The 12829-nt window shown below is 36.6% G+C and overlaps 1 protein-coding gene across 1 annotated transcript in view; it reads right to left on the reverse strand.

Moving 5' to 3' along the window:
- Positions 1-3650: 3650 nt before the first annotated feature.
- si:ch73-290k24.6 (WW domain binding protein 1-like) overlaps positions 3651-12829 on the reverse strand; it is a 51157-nt gene continuing 41978 nt past the window's right edge. Inside the window, exon 4 of the mRNA XM_028801564.2 lies at positions 3651-4629. Within this exon, the coding sequence (XP_028657397.1) occupies positions 3824-4629 (806 nt within the window). The 3' untranslated portion in view covers positions 3651-3823. The remainder of the gene's footprint in view (positions 4630-12829) is intronic.

Here is a 12829-nt window from a genome sequence, read left to right on the forward strand (position 1 = left end):
ATTGATTTATTTAAAATGAATTTAAAAGTGGAGTAATTTTGACACCAAGTGAGGTAAGCAACATCCTTCTAAAATAGTCTTAGGACTATTGAACAGTTGTCTGAAAGATTTTTGGTTGTGCAGTGCAATACATGTCCTCAAAGACTACATGTTACCATCATATAAAATATCCATCAATAAGTTATTTTATAAATAGTGTATTTTCCATATTCTTTTATGTTTGTCAAATGGTTATCATCACCTCCTAAGTAAAGACAATACATAAAACTACTGTTGCATATAAAAAGCTGCAATGTGCTGCTCAAACATGCAATGAACAAAAAACAACACATAATGTGGAAGAATAACAGCAAATCAATCTTAATTTTGCAAAAAATATGCATGTGTGTGTGCCAATACAATAACTTTATCTATCTGCTCATCACACTAACAAGAATTATAAAACTTTATAGTTTTCCTAAGCCGACTGCCAGTTTAAAAGTTTCTTTCATTAATGCTCTTTAACTATATCTCAGTATTACAGGTCACCAAAAATTTTGACTTTTACTTAAGGCACTAGGGTTTTAAGTGGAGGGTAGTCACATTTCTTGATTTAACTTAAAGTGCTTTAAAGCATCAATCTGGTACACATGCATCCACTAGGTATTATTTCTCATAGAGAACAGCCTTTCAATTGAAATGTATGCGATAAACCTTGTTTACCATCCATTCACAGGTTTAATACTTTAAGCAGGACATCATATTGTTTAAAATTCTACCTCATAAATGTTTGACATTCAGTAGCATTTTCTTTATTTTAAATTTTGCACACAAATGGGCAAAAAGCCCAATGTCATTTTGGCTCATGCAAGTTGGTACTTCCCACGTTTGCAATAATGAATTCATCTCTTAAAGCAAACAGACAAGAATTAAGATGCAAATCCAGCCTTCCTTGCTGTTAAAACATTCATATGCCAATTATTAGTCAACATGGGATTTTGATGTAGAGTACTATTACAATAACATTTATAAAATCAAAAATGTGTGAGAAAATGAAAATATTTAATGAGGTTACTTTTGCTGATGTTATTTGCTGGGGACCAAATGCTGAAACAATCTCTCTGCTAAACAGCAGAATTAATTACTGCAACAGAAGAACTTTGTTATTAGTGTGAAGCTGCAGCCATTCAAAACTGCATCCAAAAGAAAATGTCTTCTATTTTTTAATGGAAGTGTGCTATAGTGCACTATGAGAAAAATGATTATCACTCTGGAATGCTTTTTCATCAAATTACAACATATGACTTTTTATTTTATTAGCCTGCACTATTACCCTTGATTTGGCTTTGAAATGGTGTGGTAGATTTTACTAATCTATTCACAGTAAAACAGAACTAATCCACTTGTGAACCAACAGTGTCATCAGCAGCCTAAAAAATACAAAAACAATTTACCCAAACTGAAACCTGCATTTTCCCTGGCACTCGTAGGCATTTTCCATTTTCAGAAAATAACAAAATGTAATGGTTCAGAGTATAAGAAAATCTTAATGAAACACAAAAAAGCACTTAATATAAAAAGAAGACTTTTTAATTACAGCACTGATGTAACTGTGTAGACCTTAAATATAAATTAGTGGAAAAGAGTAGCACTTTACAACATTAACAAAAAGAAATATAAAATAATGAAATTAAAAAACAATATGTAGGAGAAATACTTGTTATAACAATCAACAAATAAGACTTGTACTGAAAAAGACACACTGTAAGGAAATTTCCAATTTTAAAAGTTTGCTTTTCTGGAATTATAATACCAAAAGCATGGTCCCTTCTATGATTTTTCATTTTGTTCCTTTTGCAGTCACTGGCAAAGGGAGCCCAAGAGAATAAAATGAGAAGCCAGACCAATGGAGATGCACCCTAATCCAGGCCTGGGTAGCTGAGCGCAGCACTTAAGCTTGATGCATAGCTTTGAACAGCAGAAAGAACCCAAGTCTTCACCAAACCTCCCAAAAAAGCACTGCACACTAATACCCCCACAAGGGAAATTCATACAAACCACAAATAAAATGGTACCCCGCCCATGCATCGAACTACAAGTCTGCTTTTCCACAGAAAAGCTCTCATTCATACAGGACATGTGCAATCTGTGTTTCAGCAGCTGTAAACTAAATAAAAGAAGTGTTGCTCTTTAAATCATACCTTTGTCCTACAAAGAAGAAAACTACATAACAGTTACAAACTGTGCTAATGAGAGTATGTTTTAGAATTATTTGATACAGGAAACATGAACTTAAGATTGTGAATTTTAAATGTAGTGTTAAAAAACATCTGTTTATAAATAATCTTCACACACAATCAACAAAATATCTTAACTGCAACTTTTATGTAATACTAAACGAATGTTTAATGATCAACTAAGTGTGCTCAGAAGCACACTGAGCAGGACAACAAGAATTCAATAAGTTGTATATTTTACATACCTAGGCTCAAAAAAATAAATAAATAAATATTTATAACATAAATCAATTATTAAGATGAACTCTCATGGTTTGATTTCCTAAAGTAAATTTGTGTTTGTGTTCAATTTTTGTTTTTTGTTTTTTTAAACATACACACAAGTTGTAATTAGGTGGTACATCATGAATACAGAACAGCTGCTTTAATTCAGAAACTGGCAAATAGCTAAACTCAAAGAAACATCTGGAATGATATAGAGTGTTATACTCAAATATTTAGGGGTGCAATTATTACATTCAGCTTTCTGTCTTTATAAAAGTTTTTTGTTTTGATTTAATGCATGCATTTCCAAACTGGCTTATCTTCTTAAGCTGTTCTGCATGCTTTACTTGTTTACCATAGTCCACCAATAATTAAATTATATGCTTTGGCTTAGATTTCTTTCTATGACTGAAAACAATATTTAGGTTAAAAAAAGACAATCAACTTTCAAAATCATTTACTCCATTAACACCAAAAAAAAAAAAGGTATGAAAAATTTGCTTCCAATAATTACTCTATTTTTACATTTTAAAATTACCCACACTTGGTATGTCTTGTCTTTGTAGAAGGCGATACGTTTTGTTCCCATTCAAAGCCAATGCTGGTTGGCCACACCGTACGAGTTCCTTTTGATACAACCGGTGTAATAAATGTTCTTACATTCAACATGTTTAGTGAGGAATTATTGGCTTAAAAGTGGCCATCTTTTATAAACGTTGCTTTCACCTCAAAAGCTAGTTTTTTTTTTTTTTTTTTTTTTTTTTTAAAACTATGAACACATCAGTTCAGGTCTTTGCATTTCTTTTGTTTGTTGCATGCTCTCAGCGTGCCCATATATCCAAAGAATATATTTCCTTTTGACAAATACACACATGAAATTAATAAAATCCAAACAGCCATTGTTCATCTGGGGCTAAATTGCACTAATAGGAAGTGTTAAAGATATTATTGCCTTTGAATTGATGAGCTCTTCCTCCTGGAAACCGGATGACAGTGTACTTCAACATGTCACGTATGAATTTAGGCTGGTTATCATGGAGGAGACTGTTCATAACATTTACTGCAAAATGACAGGCTATCAGCTGCCCATTTTTTTATTTTCACATCTTACCCTTTTATTTATTTGGTTTTTTTTTGTTTTTTTTGTTTTGTTTTTTTTAAGAACACAGGTTTGATCATACACATATCAACTTCAAATTGCCTCGTCCATTTTAAATTTAAGGGCATGTTAACACAATGCATCATGCTACTAGCATTATTGCCAAGGAGTTATCAAATGAACTCCATGTTTTCCAAACTTGGAATACATTCACATATGATATTTTTCTTCACAGGCTAAGATTTCAAACGGACTCCATAGACACAATAAATTCTCCACTCATGTTAGCAGCACACAAGTTAACATATTCTTCTTGTGGCTGGCCAGACATCTCACGGCATTGTTGCACTGACGAGACTTCACTCCTATTGGAGCAGCCAGAGCTGTCATGAAGTAAACATTTCATTTCCCGAGCCACATGTTCTTTGCTGGATTCATTATCTTCATCCTCACTATCAATCCGACAGCGACAAACCTCAATCCCTGAATCCCCAGTAAGCCGACGATGACGAAAGTGCTCTTCATCTGCATCCTCATTTTCTTCAATGTCTGAGGAACAGCAGGCATGGCAGTCAGGTTCAAAAAAGTCTACATTTGAAGAAAACAGAGCATGCTTTGGTGGGGAATTCATAACTCTGGGTGACTGTGGCTCCTCTTGGTTTTTACTGCTCCCTTCTCCTTGTTTGTCCTGTCCTGTTACCACTGAAGTTGCACCAAGGGGATCAGCAACAACTACAGGAGTGGACGTATCTGCTGTTGCACTTACTGGCCGAGAATCTCCAGTCTCACTAGGTGTTGTTGCATTGCTGGTGTCTGTCTCATCAGTGACCTGCACAGAAAATGAGGTGCTACTAGGTGAGGAAGCTGAGCAGGACTCACAGGAACAGCTGGTATAATTATCAGAACTTTGGGATGATGTCAAGCAGCTAGGGCCTGGGTGGGCATACTGCCCTCCTTGAAGGGCAAACACAGTGCTGTAAGGAGGTGGTGGGGTGTTAGGACGGGCAGCAACCTCTTCATATGAAGGCAGCTTGAATGAGGCCAAAAAACCTGCCAAAAGAGGAAATATTAAATATCTTAATATCTGGTTTAGTTAAATTATGCATATACATTTAAAACATAAATATAGTACAGGTAATACTATTCCTAAAATTAAAGGCTTTAACTGTGACAATCTGGATGTCCATTAGGTTTGTTACTCTATCTTGGACATTCTTTCAGCATTGCTTGTTAATCACACAGCAACTTTTCTTTCTGGACAAAATTAATGAAAAAACAGTTAATGCAACATATACATATTGCCCTGCTGATGTTACTGCAAATATAATGTAGAGATTAGAAAAAAAGGAATTGTATTATTTTCTTTTTCAAACCTTTTATTTTTAATAAATATGATGCTTTTGGCTTGCAGACTGGAAAAAAAAACAAATGCATGCTAAACAACACTACTTTGTCAGTGTGCCAATGACATATTGTTCATTGGGTCAGTATTAACTGGAAATCTTAATCAACTTAACAAATCTACACTGAGAGTAAATACTTTTTGCTCAATGTAAGTAATTATGCAAATACTAATTTCTCATAATTAGCTGTTACCAAAAACTGACTTGCGGACAAGAACTCCAAACTTGCATATGTCTTTTCTCTTCAGCTTTAAAACAATCTCTGTAAAATGGCTTATTTAAACTGAACAGCCACAGTATTAAATCCATGTGCATAATATTGTGCAGGTCACTTTCTGCCACCAAAACAGCTCTGATCCATCACAGCATGGACCCCACAAGACCTCTGAAGGTATTCTGTGATATATGGCACCAAGACGTTAGCAGCAGATCCTTGAAGCCCTGCAGATTGAGAGGAGGTACGCCATGGGTAAGAATTTTTTTTTTTCAGCACATCCCACAGATGCTCGAATGGATTGAGATATGGGAGAGTTGGAGGACAAGTCAACACCATGAACTCTTTGTAGTTATCCTGCTGAAAAAGGTCACTACCAGCAGGAAATACTGTTGCCATGAAGGGGTGAACGTGGTCTGCAATAATATTTAGGTAGGTGGTATGCAACAAAGCAATATTCACATAGATGCCAAGACTCAACGTTTCCAGCTGCTGGTTGTGCTGACTAGTATATTGCCCAGAGCATCACACAACAACAACATTTATTTATATAGCATATTTTCATACAAATGATGTAGCTCAAAGTGCACACTGCCTGAACTGGCTTGCCTTCTGCCCATAGTGCATCCTTCTGCCATCTATTCCCCAGCTAAATGATGCAAATACACTCTGTTGTCCACACAATCCAGGAATCCTACATACCAAGAACAACTACACAAGACCTGCCCTTTTGCAGATTCTCTGACCCAGTCGTCTAGCTATCACAATTTGGCCCACGTCAAAGTCGATCAGATCCTTATGCTTGGCCGTTTTACCTGCTTCCAACACATCACCCTTCAAGAACTGACTGTTCGCTTGCTACCTAATATATTTCACCCCTTGACAGGTGCCACCCTATTGAGATTATAAATGTTAATAAGTTCACTTGTAGGTGGTTTAAACGTTGTGGCTGATTGGTGTATTTATAACCGAATGTTTAATTAAATACAGTACTTATAAATACACAACAACTAAAGTGCTACAACAATTTGGGACCTTAACATTCCCAAATAAAAGCACATTTTGGAAAAAAATAAAGGAAAAGTAAAATAAATGAATTACTTAAAGCAGAGGTGTCAAACTCAAGGCCTATGCCAGATCCAGCCCTTGCACCTTTATAAGGTAGTCAATGTCATCAATATTTAAAACTTGTTAAATATGGTCCTTGATGATGCCTTTAGTAAGTGTTTCATAAATAAATTTATATTTGGCATTCAAATGCCTCTAGTGGCGGTTCACATTTATGCATAGCACAAGACAGCCAATAACTTGTAGTTAGAATGAAAACAGGCCACTTACAGTATAATAACATAAATGAGAAAAAAGTGAAAAAAAGGTGAGATGCTACACTGCTATAAGAAACGTGTTTTATCAAAATGTAAAAGATGTAATCATCTCATTAAAAAAAATGCTACCTCTATTTCACATGTGCTGCTGCATTCACTTTTTAAAGTTGCACAGGAGTCAGGGCTGCTTACCTGACTACTGTTGCTGCTGCTGCCCTACACAATTCTTTTGTCTTGTCCTTTACTTGACTGTTCTATGTGGATCGAAAATGCATTTGCATTTCCATTCATGTTAAACGTGATCACAATCTGATTCTGTGGTCAGTGTGCTCCATCACCAGCACATTTACATTACTTTTTTTTCTTTTTAAATGACATCAGGTGGCATCGATCATGATGCCCAACATAATGCCAGTGTAAATGGATACACTTTGTTTTTGCAACAAACGGTTTCGAGATTGTCACTCTCTCTCTCGACTGTTTGTGCTGACCAGGGCACCCTTTACAGGTTGTGTTCTAAATCTCAATTGCAATGTACTGGCTTCACAGAGGCAATCTTTAGCTGAACACACTTGTTCCTTTAGTTTCTGTAGGTGCAAGTCCATAGTTTTATTTTTGTTTTACTACTGTGTTCTTTTCAGCAAGTGTGTCCTTTGTCTTCTCTTCCACCCTTATTTCACCATTGTCTTGATGCAGAGTTTGAATACATAAAGTACACAGAGGATTCTTTCCTTTATTTGCTTTATGTTTTAAAGCACAGTGGATTGCCATTTGGACAGGTTTTAGGATAATTTATGCCTTTAATAATGTAGCTAAAGGTTACTGGATTCCCATTACTAAGAAAGCTTTACTAGTTACAGAACACATCCATTTTTCCAAGCCAAAAATGTTAAAGTATTGATCCAAGTCTTGAGATTACATATAAATTACAAAATAGCATTTCCATGTCATTTACGGAGGAGAAAAAAAAAAAATCACAAAGAAAAATACTGTTGTAATGTTCAGCTATTTAAAAAAAAGAGAGACCGGCTGTGCAGTTCTCTCAGAAACTTGTTTTGCTGCATGTTATCTTTTGGGGCCACAGGGCCAGGGGCGTGGATTCACCATAGAAGGTCATCGCCAGGCACCATTATTGACATTGAATGTTGATTCCCAGATGTGAATTGCTCACTCTGTTCTTTAGGCAACTAAGCAATAATAACAGAAAAGTCAGACTTAAGATTACTTATATATTATACTTGCTATATAAATGCTTATTTCATTATTTCATAAAGATATTCGCTACTGCCGTAGAACTGATAATGCACGTGTGTGCTTTAGTGAGACAGAACATTGAAATGAATGAGTGTGTGTGAGAGACAAAGGAAAGGATTTAGCCACTTTATGGCAAATGTTGATAAGGTGGCCCTAAAAAGGACTTTCTGGTTTCTTCAATGGCTGCTTTCACCATGTGGAAACACGCGTTTCCAGCTGCTTCGTCATTTTCCCTGCTCTGCCTCACTCTGCTCACCCAGGCTCAGAGGCAACCCATATACCTCATTTGTGCCTCGACAAATGTGTCTAATGTGCTCTATAAGTACTGGGTCTGTGCTCGTCCTTCCAACACAGTGGTGGTGCTTGTGGAGCTCCTTACATTCCAACTTCGCCAGGTAGTGCTGAGGTGTCATTTCCACCTAACAGCATCGGGGTGTGGGTTTTACATGTTCTCCCCATGTATTTACAGATTGATTGGCATCAGTGAATCTCAGAGAGTTTACTAATACGTCATCCTAAATGCTTTCATTACCATATCCTCAGCAAGAATAACTCATAGATCATTAAAAAAAATTTTAACTGGTTCATGGTGCTTCAGTTCACTATATCAATCACACTGCCTTTATCATTTTTTGCTGAAGGAAAAGCAGGATTATAAGTAGAATATAGCTTGGTACTGGAGGCTTGTTAGGATTGCAATAAGACTATAATCAGACATGGGAGTAGGAAATAGATTCTTGGAGCTACTTTTCTTGAGATGAGAATACAATATAAAATAATTATTTCTAGCTTTCTTTCCTACCATTCAAAACCATTGTATGCTAAAAGAACAGATGAGGAATTTATAACATGAAAAGAAAAAAGCTTCACTTTAGAACACAATTTTATGTGGCAAATTAATACAAAGAAATAACTGATTTGAAAAATTCCAAAATTACACTTAACAAGCTGTGTTACCCAGGAACATTTGTAAGCAAATGGCTGTCAGTTATGGTGCCATCGCTTAATTGAAAGTACTATGTAACCAACTCTTTTTCTTATACAATATTTCTATTTTTTTAACCAAGGGCTAGTATTACTGACATGCAAGTGTGATGCAGTGGTTAAGACTTTGGGTTTAGGACTTCAAACGCTGAGGTTGTGGGTTCAGATCACGCTACTGACACTTTGTGACCGAAAGCAAGTCCGTTCACCTGCTCGTGCTCCAAATGGAAAAACAAATGCAATGTAAGTCACCTTGGATATAGGGACCAGTCAAGTAATAATCATAATACCAGGTCAATGAAGCTTCTTACTCTTGAACATATTATACACAATTTCACATGAGATAAACATTCCTACATTATATAAATTGTCACTTTTTTCTGATTTTTGTTGATGATCACTGCAAAACACAATTTTACAGGAAAGTGTATTCTTGGGTAATCAGTAGGAATAATGTGAAATTTGAACATATATTGTAAAGAACTTCCATACTGGGGTAAAAGGAAATGAACAAAGCATAAAGACTGAACCTTGAGCCAATAGCCTGTGTATTATAAATTAAATTACTAGAAAAACTGTATGGACGGATAACCATTTACATCCATTCCAGCCTTCCATTTGTAGGAAGAAAGGATACCACTTACAAGCTTTGATGTTAGAGCCTTGGAGCACACTGCAATTGTCTCTGTAACCTGCTCTAGGGTTCCAGGCTGGGAGCACACCTGAAATGCCTCCGAGACCCACTCCTCTGTTCTGATCCCAGATCATGCCACAGGCTTCACTGCAGCAGATTCCAATAGCATGGTACTGGAACATGCCATGAATGTCTCTACACTCCCCACCACAGAGCAAAGTAAAATGAATCCTTCAAGTCTGCTCCAAAGTTCTGACCTTCGAACACTCCTGATTCCCTGAGAATCCCTCTGCACAATGACCCCCCTCCAATAGTTTGTTTCTCTGTCTGTTTTTTTCCTGCTCTGTGCTGCTCACCCCTTTTTAGAAGGGGTGCTATCCTATTCTAAAGTACTTTCTAAAGTAATAAGGTACTTGTTCATTAGAGCAGACTCGCATACAGGTTTCTAGCCCTCCAAGTTTCTGGATGCCAATATTGCCAAAATATAGAAAACACACATCTACTCATCCCCTCCAAGAATCAACCAGGTGGTTAGGGGTAGAATGCACGGTTTAGTTCATGCTGCATTGGTAGAGTACCAATTTAGAGATAGTTAATGTAACAGACAAGCCCTGATATTAGCAGAGAAATGGAGTATTTGGAGAGAATCCCATAAAGACAAAGAGAACATAAAAACTAAACAAAGTGCCTTGGATTGGATTCAAATATAGAATTCTGGAGTGATGAGGTGGGAGAGCTAACCACTACACCACTGATGTACCAGTGATAACTAGGAGTAAATACTTAAGCAATCAATTATTTTAGATCTGGAATTAATTTAGATCACTTTGCAGATGTGTTTCTATTCAGTCTATTTCTGTTAATTAGTATCAAAAACTCAAATTCATTATGATTCATTGTGGTATAACAATACAATTTTAACAATTTCAAAAGAGTTGAATAATTTTTGTAGGCACTGTAACTAGGTAAAATCCATACTAACAATTTCCAGGCTGAAATCTGAACCCAAGGCTTTGGAGTTCTAAAACGGCTTCAATAAACACTGCCATCACTGAGCTCTCCCATACAAAGAGTTTCATCTTTGCCTTTATTGTTTTGTTGCTTCAGGATTAGAATTTTTTTCTTCAACATTCTGCATCAAATCTCTGTTGAATATCATTTCTTTTACATATAGTTGACCTCAATTCAGAAACGAAAAATGCATCATTTTACAACCATGTACAAATAATTCATTCAATATAATAAATCTGGCCTACTGCTTAGGAAACCGAGTTATTTATTACCCTCAATTTTCAAATGTACCTTTGTCGAAAATGCCATTTTACAGTAATTTAAAATATTCATGGGACATTCTCTATTAATTTCTGTTAAGGCATTGATATAACTTAAATTTAAACAACATAATTAAAATGTTAAAACTCATTTAACAAAGAAATAAAAAACATAACAAATCTGTACCTAAACAGCTACAGAAAACTGTAAACAGACAATGCTTTAAAGATTGCACTTACAGACATTCCTCTGTTTTCAGCATTTACAGTGAAGCACTGAATACTTTTGCACACTACTGCACATACACTTATCAGTCACAACATTAAAAGCACCTGCCTAGTATGTGTAGGTCACACTCATGCCACCAAAACAGCTCTAATGTGTTTAGAAATTACTTTGAAAGACCTCTGAAGATGCCCTGTTTAATCTAGCACCAACATGTTAGCAGCTGATCCTTTAAGTCCTGTAAGTTGCAAGGTGGGGCCTCCGTGTATCAGACTTTTTTTCACAGTGCATCCCACAAAATTGCTCCATGGTTCAGTTCTGATACTCATGTGCCTACTGTAGGCGCTTTTGGCTGTGAACAGGAGTCAGCATGGGTACTCCGACTGGTCTGCTGCTATAAAGCAACCTGCTATGCACTGTATGATCTGACACCTTCTTTTAATGGGTAGATTTCAAAATTTCAGTAGAGAATATCACTGTACATAACTCAGTACTTTCACAAAAGGTTTGTAAAGCACAAAGTACAATTTTAAAAGTTAAAGTTTTAAAACCTCTTTATACTGTGCTAGTTTGAATTTAAGTTTTTAATCTTTTTATATTCAATTTTCCATTTACATACAGATCACAATTGTTAAGCTCAAGTAAGACTGAACTCTAGTGGAGGTTTACAAATAAAGTTATGACTAACATCACTATCCTACAAAGTCATATTTTTTTTTCCCCAATTGGTAAATTCACCTGCATGTATATTATACTAATGTAAATAATGAAAAATGAATGATTACAATATGCAAATTCAAACACTGATACTCATTAAGTTTCCATCCAGTTTTTTGCGACGTTTTGTTATCGACAAACAGAATATACGTAAAAAAAATTTGCGAAATTTGCTGTCTCCAGCCTGTTTCCATCAAACTGACTTTTTATCGATAAAATGGTGTGCGTGATGACGTCATCCCCCCCAAAACGAACTGTCGCATAACTTTTGTTGTATCGCGAAAAAAATCTGCCCTTGAGCCGTTTCCATACATATGTCGCAAATTATCTACCTTTTGTTTTCCACGTTACACCCCCTCCACTAAACAAAGAAACAAAGAAATGGAGAGATTATTCAGACAGTTTTTTGAAATTTGCCAGCTTACTGTTATTCCAGTTTCACAAATAATTGGAATTGTACATAATATCCGAAGACGACAGCAGAATGAAGCAGTTGCTTGTCTGATAGCCCTAGAGCTCGAAGAAAGTACCCCAGTGCGACGAAACCCACGGGTATGGGAGAGTAAGAATAAGACCTTCTGGGAGGAGGTGGTGGAGAGACTTAACAGAAAATCTCTGGCTGCAACATTTTATAATGACACGGCCGATGTTTGAGATGTTGTGTGGATTCATCAGTCCTGATGTTGCGCCCATCACAGGTTGCCACCGACCACCGGTTCCAACCCAAAAGCGGATTGCCATCGCCCTTTACAAGCTGGCAACCTGCGCCGAGTATAGAGTAGTTGGAGAAACTTTCGGGGTTAGTAAAACTACCGTCCATCGATGTGTATATGCTGTGTGCACCGCTATTAAAGAAAAATTAATGCGGCGTTATATCAGACTTCCGACTGAAGCGGAGGCCAATGAAATTGCATACCGCAATTCCTTGGTGCATCTTGTGCCACAGATTTACGGTGCGCTGGATGGCACGCTTGTGCCTATTCTTCCCCCGACGGAAGGCTACCGCGATTACATTAATCACAAAGGGTGGCCATCTATTGTTCTCCAGGCCCTTGTTGATGACAGGTGCATGATACGAGACATTTGCGTTGGCACTCCTGGAAGTGCCCATGATGCAGCTGTGTTTGCAGCATCGGATCTGTACAGGTGAGCCTACCTTTCAACATCCCTTCACAGTGCGATAACAACTGAATTAACCTGCTTCCCTTAAGGTTTTTAATTA

This window comes from Erpetoichthys calabaricus, chromosome 5 (genome assembly GCF_900747795.2).
Source record: "Erpetoichthys calabaricus chromosome 5, fErpCal1.3, whole genome shotgun sequence".
Lineage (NCBI taxonomy): Eukaryota > Metazoa > Chordata > Cladistia > Polypteriformes > Polypteridae > Erpetoichthys > Erpetoichthys calabaricus.